The 26,565-nt window shown below is 39.5% G+C and overlaps 1 protein-coding gene across 4 annotated transcripts in view; it reads left to right on the top strand.

The window, feature by feature from the left end:
* Positions 1-26,565, top strand: part of col8a2 (collagen, type VIII, alpha 2) — a 169,146-nt gene that overhangs the window by 103,105 nt on the left and 39,476 nt on the right. For all 4 annotated transcript variants that reach the window (XM_060847191.1, XM_060847192.1, XM_060847193.1 and 1 more), the window contains one exon: positions 4,023-4,192. In XM_060847191.1, the coding sequence (XP_060703174.1) occupies positions 4,045-4,192 (148 nt within the window). In that variant the 5' untranslated portion in view covers positions 4,023-4,044. The remainder of the gene's footprint in view (positions 1-4,022; positions 4,193-26,565) is intronic.

Genomic DNA, 26,565 nt, shown 5'->3' with positions numbered 1-26,565 from the left:
TGTTGACTCTGCAGCCCAAGTAGGTTGTTTGGGGTGCCTGAAATACACATTGTTCCCTTCTAAGGCATACGTCCACCTGGGAGAAACATGGAAGAATTTTGTCAAAGTTCTAACTTCTCTTTATTGGTCTTCCCTGTTATTAACACATCAAGTAGATAAATGGCGACCTGGGGTAAAACTTGTGAAATGCGCTCAATCATCAGCTGAAAAATTGCATAGGCTAACAATACCCCAAATGACAGTCCTGCATACTGGTACAAACCCTAATGGGTATTAGTTGTAACATACTTCTGGGAATCCTCATCAAACTACAACTGCAGCTACGCATGGATCATGTCTAGCTTTCTGAAGGATAGCTCCCCCTGCCAGTTTCGTGTATAAATCCTCTATGCAAGGGCTTAGGTATATATCCAGCTGCAAAAAGTGGTTTACTGTTTGTTTAAAATCCCCACAAAGTTGAACTGACCCATTGGGCTTCACAATCAGTATGGCCAGTGGTGCCCATTCCGCAAACTGGACTGGCTTGATGATTCCTTTGCTTTTTAGCCTCCTGATTTCTGCCTCTGCATTTGCCCAAAAGGCACATGGCTCTGGGTGAACCTTGCACAATTGTGGAATTGCTTCCTGGTCAACATGTAAGGTGACCTTGACTTCTTTGATAGTCCCTTGACTTTCCTGAAAAACTTCCTGGTAGCTAACTAGTCAGGCAGCCATCTTCTAATTGAAAATTGTTGAGCCAATCTAGGTGCATCTTTCTCAACCAATTTCACCCCATCAAGCTTGGGCCCAACCCTTCAGTGGTAATTCAACCAACTGCTTCTCTAAAGAAACCCAAAGTCAAGTTGTACTCTTAATCAATCTGTAAAGATATATGTTCTCAACTTAAGATTTGAAGTCCAGGGTGAATTTTGTTCAAGACTGATTCTGTGATCACTGAAACAGCCACTGGCATCGATCTCCATTAGAACCAAGTGACCATTTAACCAGACATTTATTTTAATTGGTTTGGATTTGGATGTTGCTCAGCAATTATTTGCTCCCAACCAGGTATAGGCTGGCTTTTCAGGTTGAACACTCTCATGGATATTGACTTATGAGTTTCTCTTACTCAATTTAGGTCAAGTGGTCCCCTTTTGCTGTCTCATGTCCTTATAACGGCTGCAACCAGAATGGCTTGCTGGCCCAGATCTTGAAGAAAATATTAATCATTTGGTCGAGGCTTGGCTTTGTTTTGGGGTTTTGCTGTGGCCTTCCCTAGAGTTCCTCTGTTCAGCATATGTCCTGAGGAAGGCTATGAAATTGTCTTTACTCAAGTGGTGTTCCCCAAGATCAGACAGGCTAGCGAGGGGGTCCGCTTCCATCGAAATATTCTGTAACTTATTTTCTCCATTTGCTGAATTTTCCAATGACAAAGCCAGTTGGACTACCTATTTGAAGTCCAGTTGGGTTTCAGCTGGTAGGTATTTTTGCATGGTTACATTTACAAAATTCCACTTACAAAATGGTCTCTCAGCATTTCATTAAGGATTAAAGCAAAGTCAAATGCCTCTGCCAGTTGTTTTAACCAAGTCAAAAATCCTGATACAGTTTCCCCTGGTTCTTGAATTGCAGAATAAAACCAAAGTGTCTCAGAAATCAGAGGAAGCTTGGGGTTGTAATATTCCTTAGCTCAATCAGTCAACTCTTGAAAGATTTTAATATCTGGTGCCTCAGGGAAAGTTAACCTTCTAATAACCAACAAAGTTATAGATCCACAAGCCCTCAGGAGAATTACTATTTGCTTTTTATTTGCCCAATGTCATTTGCAGAGAAAAATGTTGCATTCTTTCCACATACTGGGCCTAGTCTTTGACAGCAAGACCAAATGTGTCAAGTTTCCCAAATAATGGCTTGATGCCAGAAATACTTGACCCAATTCATAAATGATTGTTGCGAGTGAATTTCTTCACGAGCATGCTTTATCTCATCACCAAAGATTCTGTAGAAGCAGGTATCCCCTCACCAAGTCACCCTTTATTTACATGTGGTGAGTCATTGACACCAATCCAGCTCCCTCAGAGCCAGTTCTCAGAGTGAACAGAACCTCTGACCCTTCTGTTTATACCCATCAGCCAGGGATCTCTGATTGGACCAGATTAACAACCCCAATCAGGAAACTCATATTCTATGAGGTCTACCTAGCTGACCTCCTTACAGTCACTACAATAAGGCCTTTAAAAATAATCCCCTTAATCTTGTCATTTTCAGCCTCAATTTAAAATGGTCAGGAAGCAAGGCCAGATATTGTAACCACACCGATTTCAGTGTTGGTCTCAGCTTTTGTACACTATTATGGAACAATTGTCAAAAATTATATTGAAGCATGTTTGAAATTATGGCATTCTTTCTGCAAGATAACATAGCAGATCATTGTCAGGTTGAAAGGTGAATCAAACGTCAGCAAAACACATGAAAATGGAAAATGAACTCAATTATCAATGGGAATTTGCAAATCAGCCTCATTGGTGTTTACTTATGAGCACTTTCTATTACTTAGCTTTCCAGATCTGGGCATTGGAGATAATTCATAGTACAATAGTTAATTAATCTATATACATAGTCATAGAGTCATAGAGATGTACAGCACGGAAACAGACCCTTTGGTCCAACTCGTCCATGCCAATCACTTATCCCAACCTAATCTCGTCCCATCTGCCAGCACCCAGCCCATATCCCTCCAAACCTTCCTAGTTATATACCCATCTAGATGCCTTTCAAATGTTGCAATTGTACCAGCCTCTTCCACTTCCTCTGGCAGCTCATTCCATACATGCACCACTGTGTGTGTGAAAAGGTTGCCCCTTAGGTCTCTTTTATATTTTGCCCCTCTCAGGGAAAAGATCTTGTCTACTTACCCCATCCATGCCATTCATGATTTTATAATCCTTTATAAGGTCAGCCTTCAGCCTCGAATGCTCCAGGGAAATCAGCCCAAGCCTATTCAACTCTCCCTTTAGCTCAAATCCTCCAACCCTGGCAATATCCTTGTAACAGGATGAAACAATAGGTAGAACTTCAAAAATCTTAAGTCTGACATGTGAAAAGCAAAGTTAGGATAGATTTGAGGAATATATCTTTATGTAGAAACTGATCTATAGCTGGAACAGGTTGTTAAGAAATGTGTTTGGAATTAGGCCACTGGAATTATCCAGGAAACTGTTAGATGTTGTAATGGCCAGACAGTCAAGTGATTCTCTGAAAAAAAACAGATCAAAAGACTATTTATATTAGAGAGACTGTTTTGGTTATTAGGATCTGATTTTAGCATAACAAAGTATTCCTAAATTTGCGCCCAATAACAGCAATCAATGCAACATGGATAACTCAGACATAACTGGATGATTGAATAGCAATTTTCTACTAATGGTTTTATTACTTTTCTTTAATAAAGAGATTTCTTTTTCGTGTAAAGTATAAATCTGAGTAGCCAAGTGATGCAAGACAAGAGAAACTAGGATCAAAATAAGTTCAAGCAAAACATACACATGAAAGTGACAAAACAGTATGTTTAACTGAGGTCTTAGATTGGTTTCGGTAATGCACTGTATTACTGTTGGCACTGATACACAGGAGCTCACCAATAGCCAGGGTCTGTGTGCTGAGGCTGCAAGATCACACTGCAGAGCACTCAAACTTCCTTTGCCAGCGCCACTGTAGCATGTCAATGCCAGCCGCAGACTCACAGACATGCCATGAATCCTGGACATTGAAGTTCAAATTAGTGCTTTTAGCACACAGATGATGAAAAGGAGAGCAGTCATTTATAATTTGTCTTCTTTTAGATAAGTACAAAGTAACACACTGAAGCAGTGAGAATACTTTAAAGAAGTTCTGACATTACCTGGAAACAATTGCTTTCAGCTGTGTTTGAAAATACTGTTGGAACAATTCCAAACCTAGATTGGTGGTGTCGGTATAAAGATGTGTTGTGTTTAAGTTCCCAGTCTAGTTTTGTTCCTAACAGTTTCTGTTCAACTTTCCAGACAGATCACACAGCAAACGACAATGGTGCAAGCGAATATCTTCATCCTTTTATTGATGACCATCATTGGCTCTGTTTTGAGTGGGGGCTATGCCCCTTCAAAATACAGGCACCCAATGATTAAAGGCCCAGTTGGACCTCCTTTCAGGGAAGGCAAAGGACAATATATTGGTAAGAAATAATCAGGATCAAATTTAATGGTTTATCTGAGAGTGAATAGCCTGCTGTCTTTGACATTGCATCAATATTGGTATGAAATCTTAGCATGTTTGATTGCTAGATAATGGATAAAATACATGAAATATTATTACATTAATAGAATGTGAATTGTTTTGGATTTTTTCCATGTTTATAGCCTTTCTGCATCAATGTATTAAATTTAAACTAGACACATAATACGAGATTTTTTTTGTGATATGAGACAGGACAAACCAGTCAGAAATAAATATGTTTCCAATCAATGTTAATATGTAAGTCTTCAATTAACAGGAGGGAGATTTAAATGCACCTTCAAATTTCTCTTTCTGTTCACTTACATATATTTGATGTTAACTTATAAAGAGTTATTGTACCTCTAAGATTACAATTCTGCTTATTAATAATTTTTTAAGAATATGAAAATCCCATAAATCAGTTAGGTCAGTGCTCTACACTGAAAAGGTACTGCTAGCATGATAATGTCCTCACATATAATTTATCACAGCTGAAATAAATAATTATGACACAGGTTTGTTAAATCCCAAGAGAAGCTCGATAGTTCAGATCAGGTAGAGACATCTTTGACATCTTTTCAGATAACTTCATCTGAGGTCCAGATAGCGAATGTCCCCATTACACAACAGTATTTGATATTCTCAATGTTTCTAGATGCCAATCTAGATCTGCAAATTATTCTGGAACCCATTACCTGTTGAATATTGCAACCTATTTATCAGTTACTGAGATGTAAAATGATTAACAGCTCCTGATTAGCGTCCAGGATTTGGAATTGCACATTCTCAATTTTCTTCTATTTCCTTTCCTTCCCCCACTAAGATTCCACATACATCCTGGAGAACTTCCACAAATCCTGTCAAGATTTCTGTACCTCGTTATATATGAGACTTAATTGCAAATGATGACAGGATATTTGTCTTGTGGGGACATCACTGCCAAGTCAGGATCTGATATTACCCAGTGCCAATAAATACATTTTCCAGCATGGGTAACTGAACTCCAGTAAGGAATGGGATTCTCAGCTGATGTCTCATCCTCCGTCTCCCACATTGGGAACATTAAACTGAATAGCAATGCTCCCTCTACCAGATTTATCTGCTAATTTGGCACCATAGAGGGATTAAATAAATCTACTCTAGTCTCTGATGTGTTCATCCACAGAGACATTGAGGAAATATTTATCTGAGGATACAAATAGAAGGAAATGTATAAGATTTCCCTTCCTGAAGCCAGTTCTTGTTATAATCTCCATTGAGACCAATAACTGTTAAAGAGAAATTCAAATTTCAGTTATTAATTCAAAGAACAACATCAAGGTTTCAACTTTTGAAACCTTTTAATCCATAAAATGACTAAAATACTATTGATTAAACAACATATACTGTACTTATGTAGACAACTCATACTTTAAACAATAGAAATAAACAGTGCCATATCACACATCAAACTCTGTATAAAATTACAGTTCTAATCTCAAACAATTCACAGTTTTCAATGAGATGTTTTTTATTACCTTCTCAGCTATGTAATCTCTATTCTCAGAACCATCTCTCACTGTGAGGGTTATGCTGTAGATGTGTTCTTCTATCTTCAGCTTTGTTCATTGCCTCACAAACTTTCATATGTGAGCATTTTACTTGGTGAACTAAGGAATCAGTATTTTCTCTGCTTAAAATGCAGGCTTGACTGCTTCTATCTTTCTCTCTCTCTCTCTCTCTCTCTTTCCCGGATGACTGCACAAGACAAAGCTGCAACTGCTCTGTGTTTGTGGTATTCATAGACTTATACGAAATCCTGTAAACTGTTTGAAATGGCTTCCTTGACCCCTCTCCATGATAACCGACAATATATTAGAGTTGTATCTAGGTCAAAATTCCAATTAGCTATTTTTGATTTCAACTTCCTTTCAGCTTAGAGATAACTGGATAATTTACAGAATTTAATATTTATAATGTCATTATGGGACTTGGCACACTTTGGGTCTACTTAGTGTAGACTTGGAAACAGCTGCCATTGTGTCTAAGTGTAAATATCCCACACTTCCTTCCCAATGAAGCAATGAATCTTCCTCAACTCTCTTAATGGTTAAATCATTTGAATTCCAACACCGGTCATATGATCACTTTAATTTACCATACATTTAATGTTACAGTCTGAAAATGTAGAATATAATACTTAAAAGGATACAATTCTAAACAAAATGGCCTGGATTATCCAATTTCTGGATCATCAGAAACTAATTTTATCCATCCATGTTGGGACCCCAGTAACTATGTGGAAATTGGCTGGAAAATTTACACTTCCACTGGGTGATTACCTTACATCTGAGATATCCAATAAAATCTCCAGCTTTAAGTTAGAATCAGAAACCTTGGAGGATTCCAACTCACTTTCCTGGAGAAATATTCAGGTAATGTTAGATGGACAAGAACCATCTCTATCTCTGGCGTAACTATGCAACTGACTCTCCTGACTATATCAAGCCCTCGATTCCACACCTGATCTCCAACTCCATCACTTGATCTTTCTACCCTCTACCAAATGCTTGACCCTGAACGCACCTTTGATACCACTACTATCACCCGACCACCCACCCAACCATTTGACTATCACCCAACCCAACAAAACTGACCCTCAACTCAGACAGCTCCTGCTGACTATGTCTTGCATCAATCTGACTATAATCCTGAACCACCTGACAAACTCCCCTGACCCACAGTGACTATTCTCCATCACCCATCTATACCCCACCACACCCACCTGCCACCCTACCCTGTCATCCAACCCCCTGCCACTCTCATATCTACTTTTCCATTGTTGAAGCTTCTCAGAGAGAGGATGGGTTTTTAAACTGTTAACTTAAGAGAGTACATCAGCTAGTGCTGCAAAATGGGGCATGGCTTCAATGAAGATTGCTTCCTGAAAAGATTCCTAGTTTGGTGAGCATTTCAGAATCTCCCTTTGGAAGATAGGCTCAGAAAATAAGAGTTAAGTATGTAACATTTTGTCTAATCAGAGTTGTAAAAGGTGATTCCAGTTTAGTTTGGAAGACTTGGGCCAATAACCTTAAAAACCTTACAATTAAACACTGTAGACCTAAATGGTTTGGCATTGGAAAGGAACTGAAACTAATTAAAGGAAAATTATTTTGTGGTTTTGTTGCACAGAACAAGCAATAACTGAAGAACACAGATGTAATGATGTGGGAACTCTGAAAACAGGAAACAAACATTAAAAAGTAATTTTTTTTAATATTAAGGAAGGAGATCAATATTTAAAATGGCAATATCAGTTGAGAAAAAAACCCCACCATTCTGGTACCAGTATAACTGGTATTGAAATATCCAGCGCTGCTCTGTAAATCACTGGGGACAAGTTAATAAGGAACAGTTGTTGAAGATAAAATGAACAGAACTGAGAAATGCAGGGGTCAGTAGCATGTTAAAGATTTCTGACCTGGAATCCACTGAGTGCAGTAAAATTCTTGCTACTGTTGCATGTCTTTAATTAGAAGTTTGTGTTTTTGGTCCACTTGTTCCATAAATTTAAATAAAACAACAGGATTGGTTAACTTTCTCCATAAGGACTACTGTTGTCGGCCAACTGATTAAAGGAATAAAAAGCTGAACCAGATGGACTACAATGGTTTCAGTTTCAATCCCTGGTCTCTGATGAGTCAGCTGTTCTTAACAGGGAAAACGACAAAGTGAGGCTGTGTTACAATGGTACCCAGCAACTCCTGGATCAGGAGGGGAACATGTAACTACTTCTCTTTTCATTCCTGATTATGCTGGCGGTGACATAATGTATCATCTCCTTTTCCTGCTTAAGTAACAACCCCCAATTGAATAAATTAAGCAAAAGCCTACTGGCAATCATATGGGTAGTGCGCAAGCACAGGGTTTACATGGACTGGGAGATTTCACTGTCAAGGTCCCTGTTGATTATTCAATTGGTGAGAAACTGCACTTCAAAAATAATTTGCAAGGCAGAGATGCTAAATTTTATCCAAAAATGCAAAGTGTAATGAACACATCTTTTTTATTGGTGCTAATGAAAAAGAGAGGAGCTACTTCAGAAGAGTGATGTCAGTGTTAGTCAAGAAATGAGGAGTTAAGGTTTGTTTTAAAACCTATCAATTTTTGGGTGAGACACAAGATTCAGAAAGGGCATTCTACCATCTTGGGAATCAGTCAGTTGGACTCTTAGACACATGCATGGTAGAAAGCGGGACTGAAAATAACAGTCTCATATTTCCAATAACTAGACATTACTAAACACAGGTCCAGATTATGTTCTTCATAGAATGGGCTTGAACAAAATAGAAATTACAATAGGACCAAGAATATCAGTTGTCAGAATGAGCTATTGTAGGAAACAAGCTTGAGATGAAGTAAGTCCACAAGAATCAGATAGCAGAATCACCTTACTATAGAAAATGGTCCAGAACATCAATAAAGTAGGAAGACACCACAGGATAGTGATGTTGTGATCATAAATCAATTTGTAAAATTTAGTAATAAACCAGGGAGAGTAAGTGAGAATGTTTTTCAGTTGAGAAAACCATCAGCTCTTACTTTGAATTTTGTATTACTTCAGAGGACAGAAACAAATCTAGTTCCTTGACTGGAATAATATCAACAATATAATCAAGGCTGACAGACGTGTGTCTGATCCAAGCATAATTATAACTGTCGCATAGAATTCCATTTACCTTTTCCATTTGCTTCCATTAAATTGAAGTGCTGATCCAAATATAACATGTATTGGCAAACCCACATATTCATTGGAACTGAGTTATATTTAGACAATTCATATGAAGGAATGATTGATAGGGCCACATACTTCACTTTGGCTTCTCACCTTCTCTTACAGAATGGAGAAACATTTCACTGTTTTAAGGAATGTTAGTTGGTTTCCTGAGGACTCTGTAGGTTATGTGTTGGAAGGTTATTTAGAAAGGTTCTTCACTTACTTGAGGATGTAACTTTAATTTGCTGTTAAAATATTCTTAAACTAGAATTCTATTCTTTCTCATCAACCTTACTGATGTGACTCATGTCTCAAAATATGCTGTGGAATTAAATATAGAAACCTATTTCCATCCATAATTCAAGACTCACTATAAAGAATATGGAACAACTTGCTCACAATTCTAAGTAGAAACATCAGCTTTTCAGTTGCTGGCAAAAGATTATTTCTTCATTTTTTTGAACACTTTTCAATTTTTCCGTCAGTGCCTGAGGCATTAAAATGCTGCAATGATACAATTCCCAAAGGTTCTTCAATACTTGCCTAGTTTTCTTCTCTTAATGTGTGTTAGCTGTCATCCTGTCATTGCCATTGGTGCTGGTGTCATCTAATAGCCATATGTTAAACTTGCAGCAGTCTCTGCATTGATTTCAGAGCCAACATCTTCAATGAGATCTGTAATGTTGAGCCTGTCAGTGGGATTTCCAGAGATAAATGTGTGCTGTTTCCGGCATTCTATAGCTGAGGAAGCTGTGGGAGACAATTTCATCTGAACAAAGTCAGAATAAAATAACTAAACACCATTATCTCACCTCTGCTGCTACAGTCATGTTTTGTTGTCTGGTGGATCAGAAATGTGAGCTGGCAGACCAGCTGAATGATTGGATGTCTCAGTGCTGACTAGTTTTTCTGGCAGAATAGTGACTGCTCCTGGAGAGAATAAAGATGGTGTGTCGGGCAAAGGAAGAATAATTGGCAATGTGCAGGAACTTGGATGGGGAAGTTGACTGTCCAAACATGAACATCATCTATCAAGACAGGCCAATCATTATGGTGGATAATTAAGACCAACTACATTGTATTGAAGCATATAAAATGCGAGGCATTTCAATTAAGTATAGCAAATATCTTTCATAATATAATAAAGAATTGCAGATGCTGAAACTCTGAAACAAAAACAAAATACTGGAGAAACTCAGCTGTTCTGTCAGTATCTGCAGAGGGCAAAACAGAGCTGATGTTTCAAGTCTGGTGTCGCTTTGTGAGATCTGTCTGAATGTCTTATTTGTTTGACTAAGAAAAAAGAATATTTGCAGAACTATATACTTTCAGTCCATCATCTTCTTTTCTGATGTTTGAGTCATGGACTTCTCGTGGATTCATTTATATTTATATGCAGAGTACTGCAGTCATTGCCATTGTCTTCTGCAGGATAAGAGACCAGGAAACACATCATCCCTTGCTGCTTGGAGTTCTGAAGAAAGGTCACCAGGACTTGAAACTACTTTCTCTCCACAAATGCTGCCAGACCTGCTGAGTTTCTCCAAAAATTTCTGGATTTGGAGCAGCTACTGTTTAATGTGAGAACAAGTTCAAGCAGGAGGAGGAGAATGGTGCTAGATGGAGAGTGATTGGGCCTCCATTTAATGAAGAAGCTTAGACACTCAATTACCACCCTGGAGGTAGAGACTTGACTCCCCCAGGTATTTTGGATGCGCTGTGATCATTTGTAACCTTGACCATTGCCTGAGCTATGAACAGATAGAACAGTATAATTTGTGTGAGCAGTGTTCACACCCTGAAAGCAGATTGGCAAATGTCAGAAAGAACCAAGCTTTCCTCAGTGAAATCAGGAAGGATTCCAACAAAGAAAGTCATATCCACCATGTATCATCTCCCTTCTCTCCCACGGGATCCTTATGGAAACTCCCTGTTCTGCCAAATACATGGAAGAGAAAGCTATCCTAGTCTTCGGTAGTCACTAAGTGCATCTCCAAGCTAAGAAGGCTCTGTTCCTTTTCCCACATTTGAATTAAATCACTGCTGTAAAGGCTATCATTGTTCCATCAAAGTAAATGGGCAGTACAAAATTACTTTGTGTTGCCAATTCTTTCAAAACTATTTTCTAAGGTAAATTATTAAATGAGCCATCATCTCTGATTTTGAAACAAGTTTAGTAGATGCAAAATAGCAGTCATAATTTTTGAGCAACATAATATTCCCACCTTCCACTTCATTGTTGTCTGCCCATCTCTAAACAAAGCTAAAACTTATCTTCAAGTTCTGTGTAAGTTCCAGCTTTAGTTGTGGAAATGCATGACTATTTGTGAAAAATGACTGTTTGGCTAGTAGATTTTTTTTGTGTGTTAACCTTGCTAACATCATACATTAAACCTGAGAGGAAGAAATTCATTGTAAACCAAAATGGAGGGCTACTATTAGTTGGGATTACAGAAAAGTTCTGAAGCAAGCATCAAGTGAGTTAAAGATTTCTGACTAAGGAAGAATTGTGTTGTTAGGCTTAAACTAAGTGATTTTCATTGCTTGTCAACCATCAAAGCTGTGGAGTAGGTGTCCCTTTGTTATTAAATGAAATTTTCCAGTCTAGCACTGACTACAAGAACAAATCTGCACCAAGGCGCCATACACGCAAATGATATCATCCCATTGGCTTGTGTTTAGATTTGTGCTTTCCTGTTTCAGTACATCAAGTAAAATTCTGTATAAATTTAGGTTTTGTTTATTATTCTACTGATACATTAAAATTAGACTTTGTTGACTTAAATTTGTAATTACTTCATTCACAAAAGATTCAATGATGATGAAGTAGCAGAAATGAGATGGGGTGAAATGTTGATTGAATCAGAATATATTTTGTTCAGACCTATCTATTCACTTATACAGCCGGACAAACCAATCTAAAGAAATCTGTTTTATTGCACTTCTTATATAAGTAGCTGAATTGCAGAACTGAATGTGTCAGATTGGTATTAGTGCAAAGATTTTGGATTCTATCTACTGTTGTAGTGACAAGTAAAATAAATGATAATAAGACTTTGATAAAGTCAGCCAAGAACTTATCTAGGGCTTTTCATAACCTCAGGTGCTGTCTCTGAATGCTAGACAGCCAACAACCTGCTGATGAAATGAAGTGTTGTAACATATGTGCAGCACCAAAATTGCACATTGCAAATTTCCAATAAACATAACGTTAATTTTTTTGTTGTGATGTTGATCGGGAGACAAATGTTGGCCAAGGCATCGGGATGTTTTCCCAGCTCTTCTTTGTGATAGTGTCATGAGATCTTCTGTGTCCACCTGAGAGAGGAGATGGAGCTTTGCTTTAAAATCTTGGTCAAAAGGTGGTACTTCTAATGGTGCGGCACTTCCTCACTCCTGCACTGAAGATTGTGATCAGTTCCTGTAGTGGGACTTGAATCCATAGCCAACTGATTCAGAGATGAGAATGGTACTGATCGGGCCACGGCTGCCAACATTTTTTTTAAAGTTCAAAGAAATTACCAAATTATTTCATAGGATCAGAAATCAGATTCCTTCAGGTTGCCTGAGACAAGGAACTCTTCAACTTTATTTTAACGTCTGCTTCAATCTACCCATGTTTTAATCATTTTGAAAAAAAAATTACAGCAGCTGTCTGGATTACCAAAAAGAAAGCTGAACATTGAAAATGAAAGGTCATTCCAAACTCATGCAGCATATTGAAAACAATTAGTATTTCACAACGCAGACAGGAATACAATGACATCAGTCAGACCTCACATCACCCCATTCACAAGGGAAAATGACATCAGTGCCCTTATCAGGCTGCAGCGGACTTTGATTCAATAGTAGCAATTTCAGCTCTTTATAGTGTTGCCGCCCACATATTCTTGCTAGTTCAGAGATCCAGTGCTTTCTCATGACAAGCTGTACTTTTAATCCAGGGCTGGACTAGGGCAGTTTCCTTCAGTAACACTGATTTCACAGGAAACAACTTGTGATGGTGCCACAAAAACGCCACGTCTGCATTCCTTTGCTTCATTTTCAGTCCCACTCACAGCATCATTCCCACTCGGTGTCTGGAAAGCGATCTGGAAGATTTTGTAACTGACAAAACATCTCATGTTCCACAACAATTTTTTTTAAGCTATCATCCTCCGCTTTTTGTTGATTTACATTGGATCCTTGATTGCCAAAGTCTCAAACTTAAAATTCTCATCTTAATGTTCATATCCCCTCACAACAGTGCCTCCCCTGTTTTGATTATCCTCCAAGATCTCTAAAACTCTCTAAGACAGTAGGTGAACTGTTGTAGCTTCTCACATATCTATCTTTATTTATTGTAGCCAAAGGTGATTGGAAGCACTTTTATATGATTTAATGAGATAAGTTTGTATTGTGTCCTGGTAATTTTATAAATTCTGATTTATGTTTGGCTCAACTTTCATATTCTTGAAACAATCATATGAAAGTGCAAATTCACGTCTTGACAGTGCGTCTGAAAAATGATAAATAAAAGACATTGTTTGAGATGCGTTAAAGACCACATTGTATTCTGACAATCAACTCATTTCATGTCATGCCATATTATTATCAGGCTCCTTCTGATTACGAATGCAAGTTGTATTTTTACTGCAAAGTAGTCTTGGTTCCTTCCAGCATTGTGGAGCAGAATGGTGGCTCAGTGGTTAGCACTGCTGCCCCACAGCAACAAGGACCTCCATTCAGTTGGATGACTGTCTGTGTGGAGTTTGCACATTTACCCTGTGTCTGTTGGGTTTCTGCTGCGTGCTCTGGTTTCCTCCCACAGTCCTAAGATGTGCAGGTTAGATAGATTGGCCATAGGAAATTGCCCATAGTTTCCAGGGATTTGCAGCTGGATTAGCCATGGGAAATGTGGGGTGATAGGGTGGGTCTGAATGACCTTCTTTGGAAGGTAAATGTGGACTTAATGGGCTGAATGGCTGCTTCCACTCTATAAGGATTCTATGATTTTGCCAGTCTTAAATCACTCACCTGCGTTAATAGCATATATATTTCCTTACTTATGTATTCAAATTGTGTTTTGTTTGTTTTAAGTTGAGCCGTTTTGTATATTTTAATATACCAAATTCACTTTTGGTTGCTAATACAATAGAAATTTGGGGTTGTCTGGTTAAATCATTTTTTGGAAGAGGATTTTCTAGGCTTCCTAGAGCTCAACAGCTAGAAATGCATGAGTGTTATGGTCAGGAAACTGAGCAGGATGGCACTGTTAAAAAGGGACAGAGAAAATAATCGAAGAAATATGGATCATGTTTCAAAATACTGCAAAGTACTGATAGGTGCTATTTGCTTACACAGGGCAAAGACCAATGTAGGCAACAATTTGTATAAATCTATACAAATGGGGACGCAGTGCTACACACTCTCCACTCCAGCAGCTGGCTGCTCATAATGGATTCAGTAGGTTTTGGAAACACCATCTTTAGGAAGCAAAATCAGAGGCTGCCAATGCTATGTCTATTTTTGTCTGATGACATGTTGGCACTTTGACCAGATTGATCTTTCTTTCTTCTCCTGCCACTAACAATTAACCTTGTCCTCAAATTCTTGGAAGCTAATGTTGGTGCCAAAGCTGACTGTGGACAAATGTAATGCGTTGTGACTGACCTGAGATCATAGCCCCATTTCTTCAGGGTTCCTCATCTTAAAATGGGTAATGCTTTCCCCAGACGTATTGGAAAACAGGTCACGTCCAGAAGAACTTTTGATGCAGTGTACCGCTGTTCAGCAAATATAAGGAGCATTTTGTCAGGGACTCTGTGCATGAAAGATTGTAATAAATGGAAGATTCCTCATGCTGATTGCACTATGCTTTCAACCTTGTTCTTATCATTGCCTTTATAAGTTCATAACAAAAAAGGGGAAAGGGCAAGTCTCTAAAATTCAAATGCATCAGCTGATAACTTACCATCTGTTCTTCCTCTTGGTGTTTGTAAACAGTTTGGCATTTACAGTTAGGCATTCTTCAACACCAAACAGTACTACCACCCTGAGCAATATTTCTTGCAGTAACAACCTGAGGTGACATCATTAATCTTTGTGCTGTCTTCAAAATACAATAATTACCCCCTTATTGTCCATGTAAAACGTGATCTGCAGTTCTTTGTTAACCTCCCAACTTGGGACTAAGCTGCTTGCAGCCTGATTTCTTGTGCATGGAAACCATCTGCAAGGCATGAATTCAAATGAAGGAGAAAGGTTCACATTGTAAAATGTAATTGGGCCAGCTTTCATTGTACTGCACATAAGTTAAACAGCAATTTCAATACAATTAGATAAGCAGGCTCACATCTACAAAATGTGAGGTGGCACACATTGGAAGACAATGAAAAAAATAAGGGCTGTGCTCCCAGTGGGAGCTGCAGGAGCAGAGGATCCTGAGTCAACATGCGCACAGATCTTCGGAAGTAGGATTGTAAATAAACAATCCGGTATCCTCAGCTTTATTAACTGGGACATAGAATAGGGAAAAGGGAAAAGAGGCAATGCTCAACTTGTATGAAACACTTGTTAGAACTCAACTGGAGTATTGTGTACAGTTCTGGGCATTGCATTACAGGAAGGATGTGACGCATTGGAGACAGTGCAGAAGCAGTCTCAAAATGGTTCTGGGATGAGGAACTTCAGTTATGAGGATCAAGTGAAAATTTTGGGATTGTTCTTCCTTGGAGAGAAGTTGGCCATGAGGAGATCTGATAGAGATTTGCAAAATCGTGAGCAGGTAGATAGGGAGAAACTGATTCCACTTGTAATGGGTATAAGAACAAGAGGGTATAGATTGAAAATAATCTACAAAAAAGGCAAGAGTGAAGTGAAGAAAAATATTTTTTCAGCAGGTAGTTGGTATAAAAACTCAGGAAGCCTGACTGGAAAGAAACATATTTTATTATTGAATACCAAAATAGAGCCACGACTCATGTATGCTTAGGTGAGTCCCAGTCTGGGACAGATGATTCTGCAGACCCATCCTTTGGTCTGCTTTACAGACACTTTCCTAATCAACCTTTTCAGAGATATAAATCTCTGGACCAAGTGGGACTTGAACCCAGGTCTCCTGGTCCAGAGATCAGGACACTATCACTGCACTACAAGAACCCAGTGTTGGGCACTGGCCTTTGCATGCCCCTTCAGAAAAGTCAGACTGTCTGTTGCCCATCTGTACTGGGATTACAGAGATCCCAATAACATCTACGGTGCATGTGGATAATTCCACACACATATATCATCAGGTTCCAGTTTCCCAGACAGCAACATTCCCAATATTTCCATGTCCCTGTCTTCCTGGGTTCATTGAAATGCAAGGTTGTCCGAAACATTTTTTGACTCTTATTGCCAATGAGAGATGAAGGAAGCCCAGCAGGAAACTGGAAAGCCCGACTGAACATCATTTATTGTTTAACACCAAAATAGAGCCATTATTCATAGCATAGTAGACTAGTTCTAGCCTGGAACATCCAGTTCTACAGACGCATTCCTAGGTCTGCATTATAAAGGGCTCAGTTGATGAGTTCCAATTGGACAGGCCATTGACTGTTATCAAGGGAACTAATAGTCAGGGGGGTCTACAAGGATATTAGTTATTGATTTCCGATAGGGAGTTATCACATTAGGGTATGAATGCACTGCCCTGAAGTGTGGTGAAGACATTAGATGAATATTTGGATGATGACAGGAAAGGACATAGGAGAGAAAGCAAGACATTGGCAATAGGTAAAGGTGCTCATTTAAGAAGCTGGTGCAGGAATGCTGAATCTCTGTAACACATTTTGTATTCTTTTGTGAATATGCTATGGACAGACATGAGGGTATGTTTCTAGTTGGATGGATTCCAATCAACCGAATCTTTAGCTTTCCAAACACAGATAAAAGTGTTACTTTCTCTTGGGTTTTACTGTTAGAGCTGGAAACAAGGAGGACCTTTTTGCAAGGAACTTCACTTTTCAGAAATGAATTTGAAAATTAAAACAATTCTGGTCCCTTCTCATTCTCAACTCTAATAGTAGAAGTCCAAAATTGAACCCTTATTTCAATCTGTGGTCATCTCTTTAATTGCACTGGTGCTGCCCACTACTGAAAATCATGCAGGTTCCAAACATGAACTTCTTGCCACAACAATGTTCATTTCCCAACTATAACATATCCATCTCTGAGTTCTTGTATTCCTTTGAAGAATACAACTTTCACACAACTTAATGAAAAAGCCAGTAAGTGCTTACAATTCCCACAAATCCCCACAAACATGGTTTAAAGTGTTCCACTACAGGATAACTTACTACGTACTATGATCAGGATGGAGGGAGTATTGATTGATTAATGTGGCATTAAAGTGCATTGGTTAATTTTCCCATCTTTTAAATGATAATTTTATAACCTCATGCTCAGTTCTGATGTTATTCGTTGCTAATTATTAATAAATCCTTCTTGAAGGTGGATCCAAATGCTTGAAAATTTTGTGATGTATGAAGTCTCATGTATTCACTGTCATTCAAAACAAAAACGAAAGGTGAACTCACCAATATAGGCCAATAATCCTAACTTCAGTTGGGAAGAAACTTACAAAGGCAATAATCCAGGCCATTTTAAAAGCAAATTGTGTTTAACTAACTTAATCAAGCTCTTTAATGTACTCATGGAGATGGCTGATGATGGTATAGTGTGATTGATGAATTTTCAAAAGACATTTGACAAAGTACCACATAATATACTTGTTAACAAAGTTAAAGCTCATGGGATTAAAGGAACAATGGCAACATGGGTGCATCATTGGCAAGGAGACATAGTGTTTAGTGATGAATGGCTTCTCTGACTATAGGCAGATTTAAAATGGTGTTCCCCAGGGAGTCAATCATAAGACCACTGCCATTTTGACATATTCTAATGACCTTAGTAAGGGATACATAATTTCAAAATTTTTAGGATATAGGATATGTAAATATAGTGAACAATGGGGTGGATAAGAGGGCTTAGGACATCAAGGTAGATTCATAAAATGAGTGCAGGCAAAATTTAATGTGAAGAAGTTTCAAATGGTGCATTTTGGTAGGAAGAATGAGGTAATGCAATTTAAGTAGAATGGACAGGTGAGTGATTATTGAGTTCAGAGCGAATGTTTGTGTCTTCAGTCAGCTGTAGGATTTTCACTTTATTGTAAAGCACAGAGAATAATGAGTGTTAACATCAGAGTTAAAATGCCACATGTGTGAAATGCTCCTGAGTATCACATGCCTTTGTACAGATTGATGTAACCTGTTTGATTTCCACTCGCAGAAAGGGAGAGTTGGAAAGGAGATCACACCTTGCAGTTTCTGGTGTCTTTGATCAACTTTCTGGCGATAGCAGTCGAAGAAAAGGAGGAGGAAAAAATATGTAAAACCTGAGCTTATCAAAATCTTGGTTGTCTGTCATTTAATCTATATCATGTCCATTGATGCTTTGAATTTAAAAGATTGTAAATTTTATTTAAAAATCTCTATGTTCAATTTTTTTGACTTCTCCCACCATTCTAAGAACTCTCTGCTTCTCTGATTTTTTGTATTCTCATACAGCTCTGAATTCCATTGCATTCCCCACCCCCACTTCCCAATCCAACTATCTGGATCAGGCCTCAAGAATTCAATTTCACCATCTTCTGGGGTGTTGATACCAAAGTCCCAGAACATTGGCTGAGTTTCTGGATTAATATTTTAACAATAGAGTTACCAGGCCATCGTGTCCTGTGACTGATATGTATTTTGCAAATGCATCACCATCTGGTGTGACCCATGCTAGAAATATATTTGTACTGATTATAACAGAATCAAATCTTCATTCAATTTTCCCTACTTCTCTCTGATTTTCGGTGTCTCTGTCTGTGCGCACCACCTTTCCTTACTTAAGTAGCTTGCCATCATTAAATGCCTAAGACCTCTCCTGAGTAGTAGATACTTGGGTAAAGTAAATGTGACCTGTACAGTGCTGGCATACCAAAGGCGAAGAAGAAAACTAAAGGAAATGTTGGGTTCCTAAGACATAAGAAACAAATCTACGATCTTTTCAAATATCTGGCTTTAGTTCTTCTTGTATGTAGTGTTATGGACTAGGCCAGACCACTCAAAATATTTTTTAACAGGCAGCCCCAGACCATAACTTTCCAATTTGTTTCGGTAAGTGTACAGTGAAAATTACTCGGAGTAAGATAGCTAGGATAACTAATAGATTTTAAAACAGACAAAAGTTTATTCACAAGATTATACAATGAAACACAAAGAACAGAATAAAGAACCGCTACAGAACTCAACCTATCCAACCAGACTCTTAATTATGCTGTTCTGAATATACACAACAGTCCCAATAAGCAAACTCCCTTTAAAATCCAGTATAAATGGAATACAACTTACAGTTTGAAGATGAAGGGCAGAAAGAGAGAGAGAGAGAGTTTCCACACAGCTCCCTTTGAACTTCGCACCAGGTCAGACTGATCTAAAACTGCTCAGCCCAGCTAAAGAGCTGACCACTCTCCCTTTCATTATACAAGTAACTTCTAAATCATGGCCACTTTTGCCTGAAGTCTCATCTATTTACATATGAGCAAAAGGCCTCTCAAAATCTTTTTCATCTCTGTACCAAACCAGACTGGTCGGAGCCCGGCCTGTTTTATTACCCTTCTGAAAAAAATCAAGGACAGAGTCTCCTTGAGCCAAGGAACAGCTTTTGTGGAAAAAAGGGAGTAACCTTGTGACAGTAGACAACATCGTGTCAACTTGAGAACTCTGAAGCAACATATTTAATTGTGCGTCTTATATATTTTCACTTGATCGTCCCCAAAACTGCAAATAACAGTCAGATGCATCTGCAGACAGCAAATTGATAATTAAGGTCAAGTTGTTTTCTATCTTGTTGGTTCCCTCGCTACCTGCTCCAACCTTTAGGTTCATCAGTAATGCTCCTGCTGAGCCATTCTTGATATTGGGCATTGAAATCCCTCACCCAGAGTACATTTTGCACTCTTGTCATCCTCAATGCATGTTCCAAGTGTTGTTCAACATGGAGGAGTACTGATTCATCAGCCAAGGGGAGACTGTATCTGGTGATCAGCAGGAGATTTCCTTACCCATGTTTAACCTGAAACCATGAGACTTTATGGGGTCCAGAGTCAATGTTCAGGACTCCCAGGACAACTCCCTCCCAACCACTGTGCCACCGCCTATGCTGGATCTAGACATATCGAGGGACGGTGATGGTGGTGTCTGGGACATTGTCTGTAGTGTATGACTCCCTGAGTGTGACTGTGTCAGGCTGTTTGACTAGTCTGTGAATCAGCTCTTGGCAATTTTTGGCATTCACCCCAAGATGTTTGTAAGGAGGACATTGGCAGGGATGAAAGGGCTGTTTTTGCCAGTTTCCTGTGTCCAGGTTGATGCCAGCTGGTGCGTTGGTCTCATTTCTTCCTTGCGATTTTGAAGCAAGTGATACAACTGCTTGGCTTGCTCGGCCATATCAGAGGGAGGTTGCAAGTTAACTACATTTCTGTGGGCACTAACCATCCAAAGGGCAGCCCACCCCAATCCATACCCTTTCCCTGTAACTGCACATTTATCATAGCTATCCCACCCAGGTTGCACAACCCTGGACACTACACTACATTTAGCATGACTAATCCACCTAACCTGCACATCTTTGGACTGTGGGAGGAAATCAGAGTACCTGGAGAAAACCCACGCAGACACGAGGAGAATTGAACCTAGGGCTGGAATTGAACCTAGGTTCCTGGTGCTGTGAGGCAGCAGTGCCAACCACTGAGCCACCATGCCACCTTTTCTCTGCAGGAATTTCTCAGTGTAGGGCCCTAGGTCCAACCATTTTCAACTGCTTGATCAATGACCTTCCCTCCATCATAAAGTCAGGAGTGGGAATATTCGCCAATAATTGCACAAGATTCAGCACCATTTACAACTCCTCAGATACTGAAGCAATCCATGTTCAAATGCAACAAGATCAAGACAGTATCCATGCTAGGGCTGGTAAGTGCAAGTAACATTTTCATCACACAAATGACAGGCAATGGCCTTCTCCAATAAGAGACAATCTAATCACTGGCTATTGACATTCAGTAGTAGTATCATTACTGAATTCCCACTATCAACATCCTTGCGGTTGCCATTGGCCAGAAACTCAACTGGGGTCACCACATAAACACAGTGCTACATGAGCAGGTCAGAAGCCAGGAATACTGTGGCAAATAACTGACCTCCTGACTCCCAAAGCCTGACCGTCGTCTACAAGGTGCAAGTCGGAGTATAATGGAAGACTCCAAATTTGTCTTGATGTTTGCAGCTCCAACAACACTCATTAAGCTTGACACCTTCCAGGACAAAGCAGCCCACTGGATTGGTACTGCATCCACAAGCATCCAGTGACCACAGTGTGTACTATCTACAAAATGCACTACAGAAATTCACCAAAGATCCTCAGACAAGATCTTCCAAACCCATGGCCACTTCCATCCAGAAGGACAAGGATAGCAGATACATGGGAACAGCATCACTTGCAAGTTCCTCGCCAAGCCACTCACCATCCTGAATATATCACCCTTCCTTCACTGTTGCTGGGTCAAAATACTGAAATTTCCTCCCTCAGGGCATTGTGCGTCAAGCTATACCACATAGACTGCAGTGGTTCAAGACGGCAGCTTAGTACCATCTTCTCAAGAGCAACTAAGGATGGGCAATAAATGCTGGCCAGCCAGTAACGCCCACATCCCGTGAGTTTGGTAAAAAACAATAAGCACATTGTAAGAGCATGATTGGAAACACAGGAATGCTAACTTCACGGTATTTCCAAAAGTACACTGTGCTCAAACTGAAGAATGTAGCCTGAGAGCATTTTCTTTGGGCAAAGTGACAAATCTGTAAGCCAGGTTGAAATGATCTGGAGTGGTAGTGGACTTTGGAGATAGATAACAGCTGCATTTTTTTTTTCTATGTGCTATGTCTGTGCAAATGTTGTTCTTGCCGCTGACTTCATAGGAATCATTTTCTGGCACCTGCCAAAAGATGTTAGACCTCTGCATATTTCAGTGAAAGTCTTTGTATGAAATGAATGTAGTATGAAAGTTTTAACTGGCATCAATATCACCAACACTGTGAATCCAATGGAGTTATTAGAGCTGCCAGGAAGAGGGAACAGGTTTAAGTGAGATTCATTTAAACACTCAGGTCATTGAATCCCAGTCTCCACTTTAGTAGGGTTTATCACCTAAAAAGGCAGATGCTTGGAACCCTGTACCTTTTTTCTTAATTCATCCATGGGCTGGGTCAGCATTTATTTTTCATCCCTTGAATGTGGTGGTAAGCTGCCTTCTTAAATCACTGCAGTCTATCTTGTTAAGATGAAAATTCTAGAACTTTGAACAGAAACACAGAAGAAGTGGTTTGTAGGTGGTAGTATTTTTACATATCTGCTGTCCTTGTCCTTCTAGAATGAGGGGTGTAGATAGAGTGAATGGTAGTTGTCTTTTCCCATTGGATTTCAAGACTGGAGGGCACAGTTTTAAGGTCAGAGGAGAGTGATTTGAAAAAGCCATAAAAGGCAATTTTTTTTTACACACAGGGTGGTTCACATGTGGAATGAACTTCCTGAAGAAGTGGTGAATATGGGTACAATTACAATGTTTAGAAGACATTTGGATAGGTAAATGAATATGAAACGTTTGGAGAGATATAGGCAGGTGGGACTAGTTTAGTTGGGGATTATATTAGGCATGGACTGGTTGGACCGAAGGGCCTGTTTTCATGCTGTATGACTGTATGGCTCTATGGTAGTGGTCATGAGTTTGGAAGGTGCTGCATGAGGAGTCTTGTTGAATATCAAGGCACGTTGGCTAGATTTTCTCTTGTTAGAGATTTTATTGTCTGTGGTGTTAATGCCTATGGTGTAACCTAGACTGCAAAGCTGGCTTTATTTTGAGACTGTTAGAGCCACGTTGACACCAAGTGAAGGGCCCAATGAGATTGACAGTTGGTGTTATGTTAAAAGATCATCATTGTTTTATGTGAACTGATGGGCTCCAGGAACTAAATGAAGACCGCATTTTGTTTAGCGAGAAGGTAATCATTCTGGCTGGATTTTAATCAAGTTATCAATTTCCACCAAACGATAAATGTGCACAAACAACTGGAAAGAAACCAAAATATGAAGCTTGCAGCAACTTTACAACTTGGATTAAATCTGCCCTTATACAGGTACACACCTTTATATTATGTGAAAACAGCACATGCCAATTTTACTACTGTTGTCAGTAAGATTATATTATGGAAACCATTGGCGATGGTTAGATCAATTGGCTAAATGGTTAGTTTGTGATGCAGAGAGAAGCCACAGTGCAGATCCAATTTCCATACTAGCCAAGGTTACCATAAAGGTCCCACTTTCTCAACCAACTCTCAAGTTAAACTTAACACTATACATCTTTCTCCAATGAGAGATAAGCCCTGTGATCCTGTGGGACAATAACAATTTGACTTTTACCTATCATGGAAGCCATCCCAGCACATTACACCTCTTGTATATGAATTCAGCTCCTATCAATAGATTGTTTCCATTTCTTCACTAAATGGGTATATTTCTGGGCCAAATCTCTTGGATTATCTTCCAAAACATCAAAACTTTTCACATCTTTACTAAACATTGCTTAAAGTTAGAATTTTCAAACTGATTTAATGACCCATTCACAGTGTCACAGCCCACCCCAGGGAAAAGACTTTCTCTATTTATCCTATCCATGCCCCTCATGATTTCATTAACCTCCATGAGGTCACCCCTCAGCCTTTAATGCTCCAGGGAAAACAGCCAAGCCTATTCAGTCTCTCCCATTAACTCAAATCCTCCAACCCTGGCAACATCCTTGTAAATCTTTTCTGAATCCTTTCATGTTTCATAACATCCTTCTGATAGGAAGGAGACCAGAATTGCACACAATATTCCAAAAGTGGGCTAACCAATGTCCTGTACAACCGCAACATGACCTCCCAAATCCTGTACTCAATGCTCTGACCAATAAAGGAAAGCGTACCAAACTCCTTCTTTACTATCCTATCTACCTGAAACTCTACTTTCAAGGAGCTATGAACCTGCACTTTGAGGTCTCTTTGTTCAGCAACACTCCCGAGGACCTTACCATTAACTGTATAAGTCTTGCTAAGATTTGCTTTCCCAAAATTCAGCACCTTGCATTTATCTAAATAAAACACCATCTGCCACTCCTCAGCCCATTGGCCCATCTGATCAAGGTCCCATTATAATCTGAGGTAACCTTCTTCATTGTCCACTACACCTCCAATTTTGGTGTCACGTGCAAACTTACGAACTATACCTCCTATGTTCATATCCAAATCATTTATATAAATGATGAAAAGTAGTGGTTCCAGCACCGATCCTTGTGGCACTTCACTGGTCACAGGCCTCCAGTCTGAAAAACAACCCTCCACCACCACCCTCTTCTTCTTCCTTCGAGCCAGTTCTGTATCCAAATGGCAAGTTCTCCCTGTATTCCATGAGATCTAACCTTGTTAACCAGTCTCCCATGGGAACCTTGTCAAACACCTTACTGAAGTCAATATAGATCATATCCACTGCTTTGCCCTCATCAATCCTCTTTGTTACTTTTTCAAAAAACTCAATCAAGTTCGTGAGACAGGATTTCCCCCTCACAAAGCCATGTTGACTATCCCTAACCAGTCCATGTCTTTCCAAATACATGTAAATCCTGTCCCTCAGGATTCCCTCCAACAACTTATAGAGGGCGGCACGGTGGCACAGTGGTTAGCACTGCTGCCTCACAATCGGGTTCAATTCCCGACTCAGGCGATTGTCTGTGTGGAGTTTGCACTTTCTCCCCGTGTCTGCGTGGGTTTCCTCCGGGTGCTCCGGTTTCCTCCCACAGTCCAAAGGTGTGCGGGTCAGGTGAATTGGCCATGCTAAATTGCCCGTAGTGTTAGGTAAGGAATAAATGTAGGGATATGGGTGGGTTGCGCTTCGGCGAGTTGGTGTGGACTTGTTGGGCCGAAGGGCCTGTTTCCACACTGTAAGTCTAATCTAATCATAATCTAAACTTACCCACAACCAACATCAGGCTTACCGGTCTATAGTTTCCTAGCTTGTCCTTACCACCTTCCTTAAACAATGCCACCACATTAGCCAACCTCCAGTCTTCTGGCACCTCAACTGTGACTATACATGATACAAATATCTCAGCAATGGGCCCAGCAATCACTCCCTTAGCTTCCCACAGAGTTATAGGGTACATCTGATCAAGTCCTGGGGATTTATCCACCTTTATGTGCTTCAAGATATCCAGCATTTCCTCCTCTGTAATATGGATGTTTTTCAAGCTGTCACCATCTATCTCCCTACATTCTATATATTCCACATCCTTCTTCACAGTAAACACTGATGCAAAATGCCCATTTACTATCTCCTCAATCTCCAGCGGCTCCACACAAAGGCCGTCTTGCTGATCTTTGAGGGGCCCTATTCTCTTCCTAGTTACCCTTTTGTACTTAATGTATTTGTAAAAACCTTTTGGATTCTTTTTAACTCTATATGTCAAAGCTATCTCATGTCCCCTTTTTGCCTTCCTGATTTCCCTCTTAAGTATACTCCTACTGCCTTTGTACTCTTCTAATGATTCTTTCAATCTCTCCTGTCTATACCTGACATATGCTTCCTTCTTTTTCTTAACCAAACCCTCAATTTCTCCAGTCAACCAGCATTCCCTACACCTACCAGCCTAACCAGAATATACTGTCTCTAGACTCTTGTTATCTCATTTCTGAAAGCTTCCCATTTTCCAGATGTCCCTTTACCTGCGAACATCTGCCCCCAATCAGCTTTTGAAAGTTCTTGCCTAATACCATCAAAATTAGCCTTCCTCCAATTTAGAACTTCAACTGTTCAATCTGGTCTATCCTTTTCCATCATTATTTTAAAACGAATAGAATTATGGTCGCTGGCCCCAAAGTGCTTCCCCACTGACACCTTAGTCACCTGCCCTGCCGTATTTCCTAAGAGTAGGTCAAGTTTTGCACCTTCTCTAATAGGTACATCCACATACTGACTCAGAAAATTTTCTTGGACAGACTTAACAAATTCCTTTCCATTTAACCCCTTAACACTATGGCAGTCCCTGTCTGTGTTTGGAGAGTTAAAATCCCCTATCATAACCACCCCATTGTTCTTACAAATTACTGAAATCTCCTTACATATTTGTTTCTCAATTTCCCCCTGACCATTAGGGGGTCTATAATACAATCCCAATAAAGTGATCATCCCTTTCTTATTCCACAGTTACACCCAAATAACTTCCCTGGATGTATTTCCAGAAATATCCTCCCTAAGTACACCCCCCCTCCTCTCTTGCTTCCCTTTCTATCCTTCCTATAGCATTTGTATCCTGGAACATTAAGCTGCCTGTCCTGTCCATCCCTGAGCCACATTGATTGCACCTTTTGAGATGTATTTAAGTGGCTCAACATGACAGCTGCAGGGTTCAAATA

This window comes from Hemiscyllium ocellatum, chromosome 30 (genome assembly GCF_020745735.1).
Source record: "Hemiscyllium ocellatum isolate sHemOce1 chromosome 30, sHemOce1.pat.X.cur, whole genome shotgun sequence".
NCBI lineage: Eukaryota > Metazoa > Chordata > Chondrichthyes > Orectolobiformes > Hemiscylliidae > Hemiscyllium > Hemiscyllium ocellatum.
This window is presented reverse-complemented; position numbering and strand designations above follow the sequence as displayed.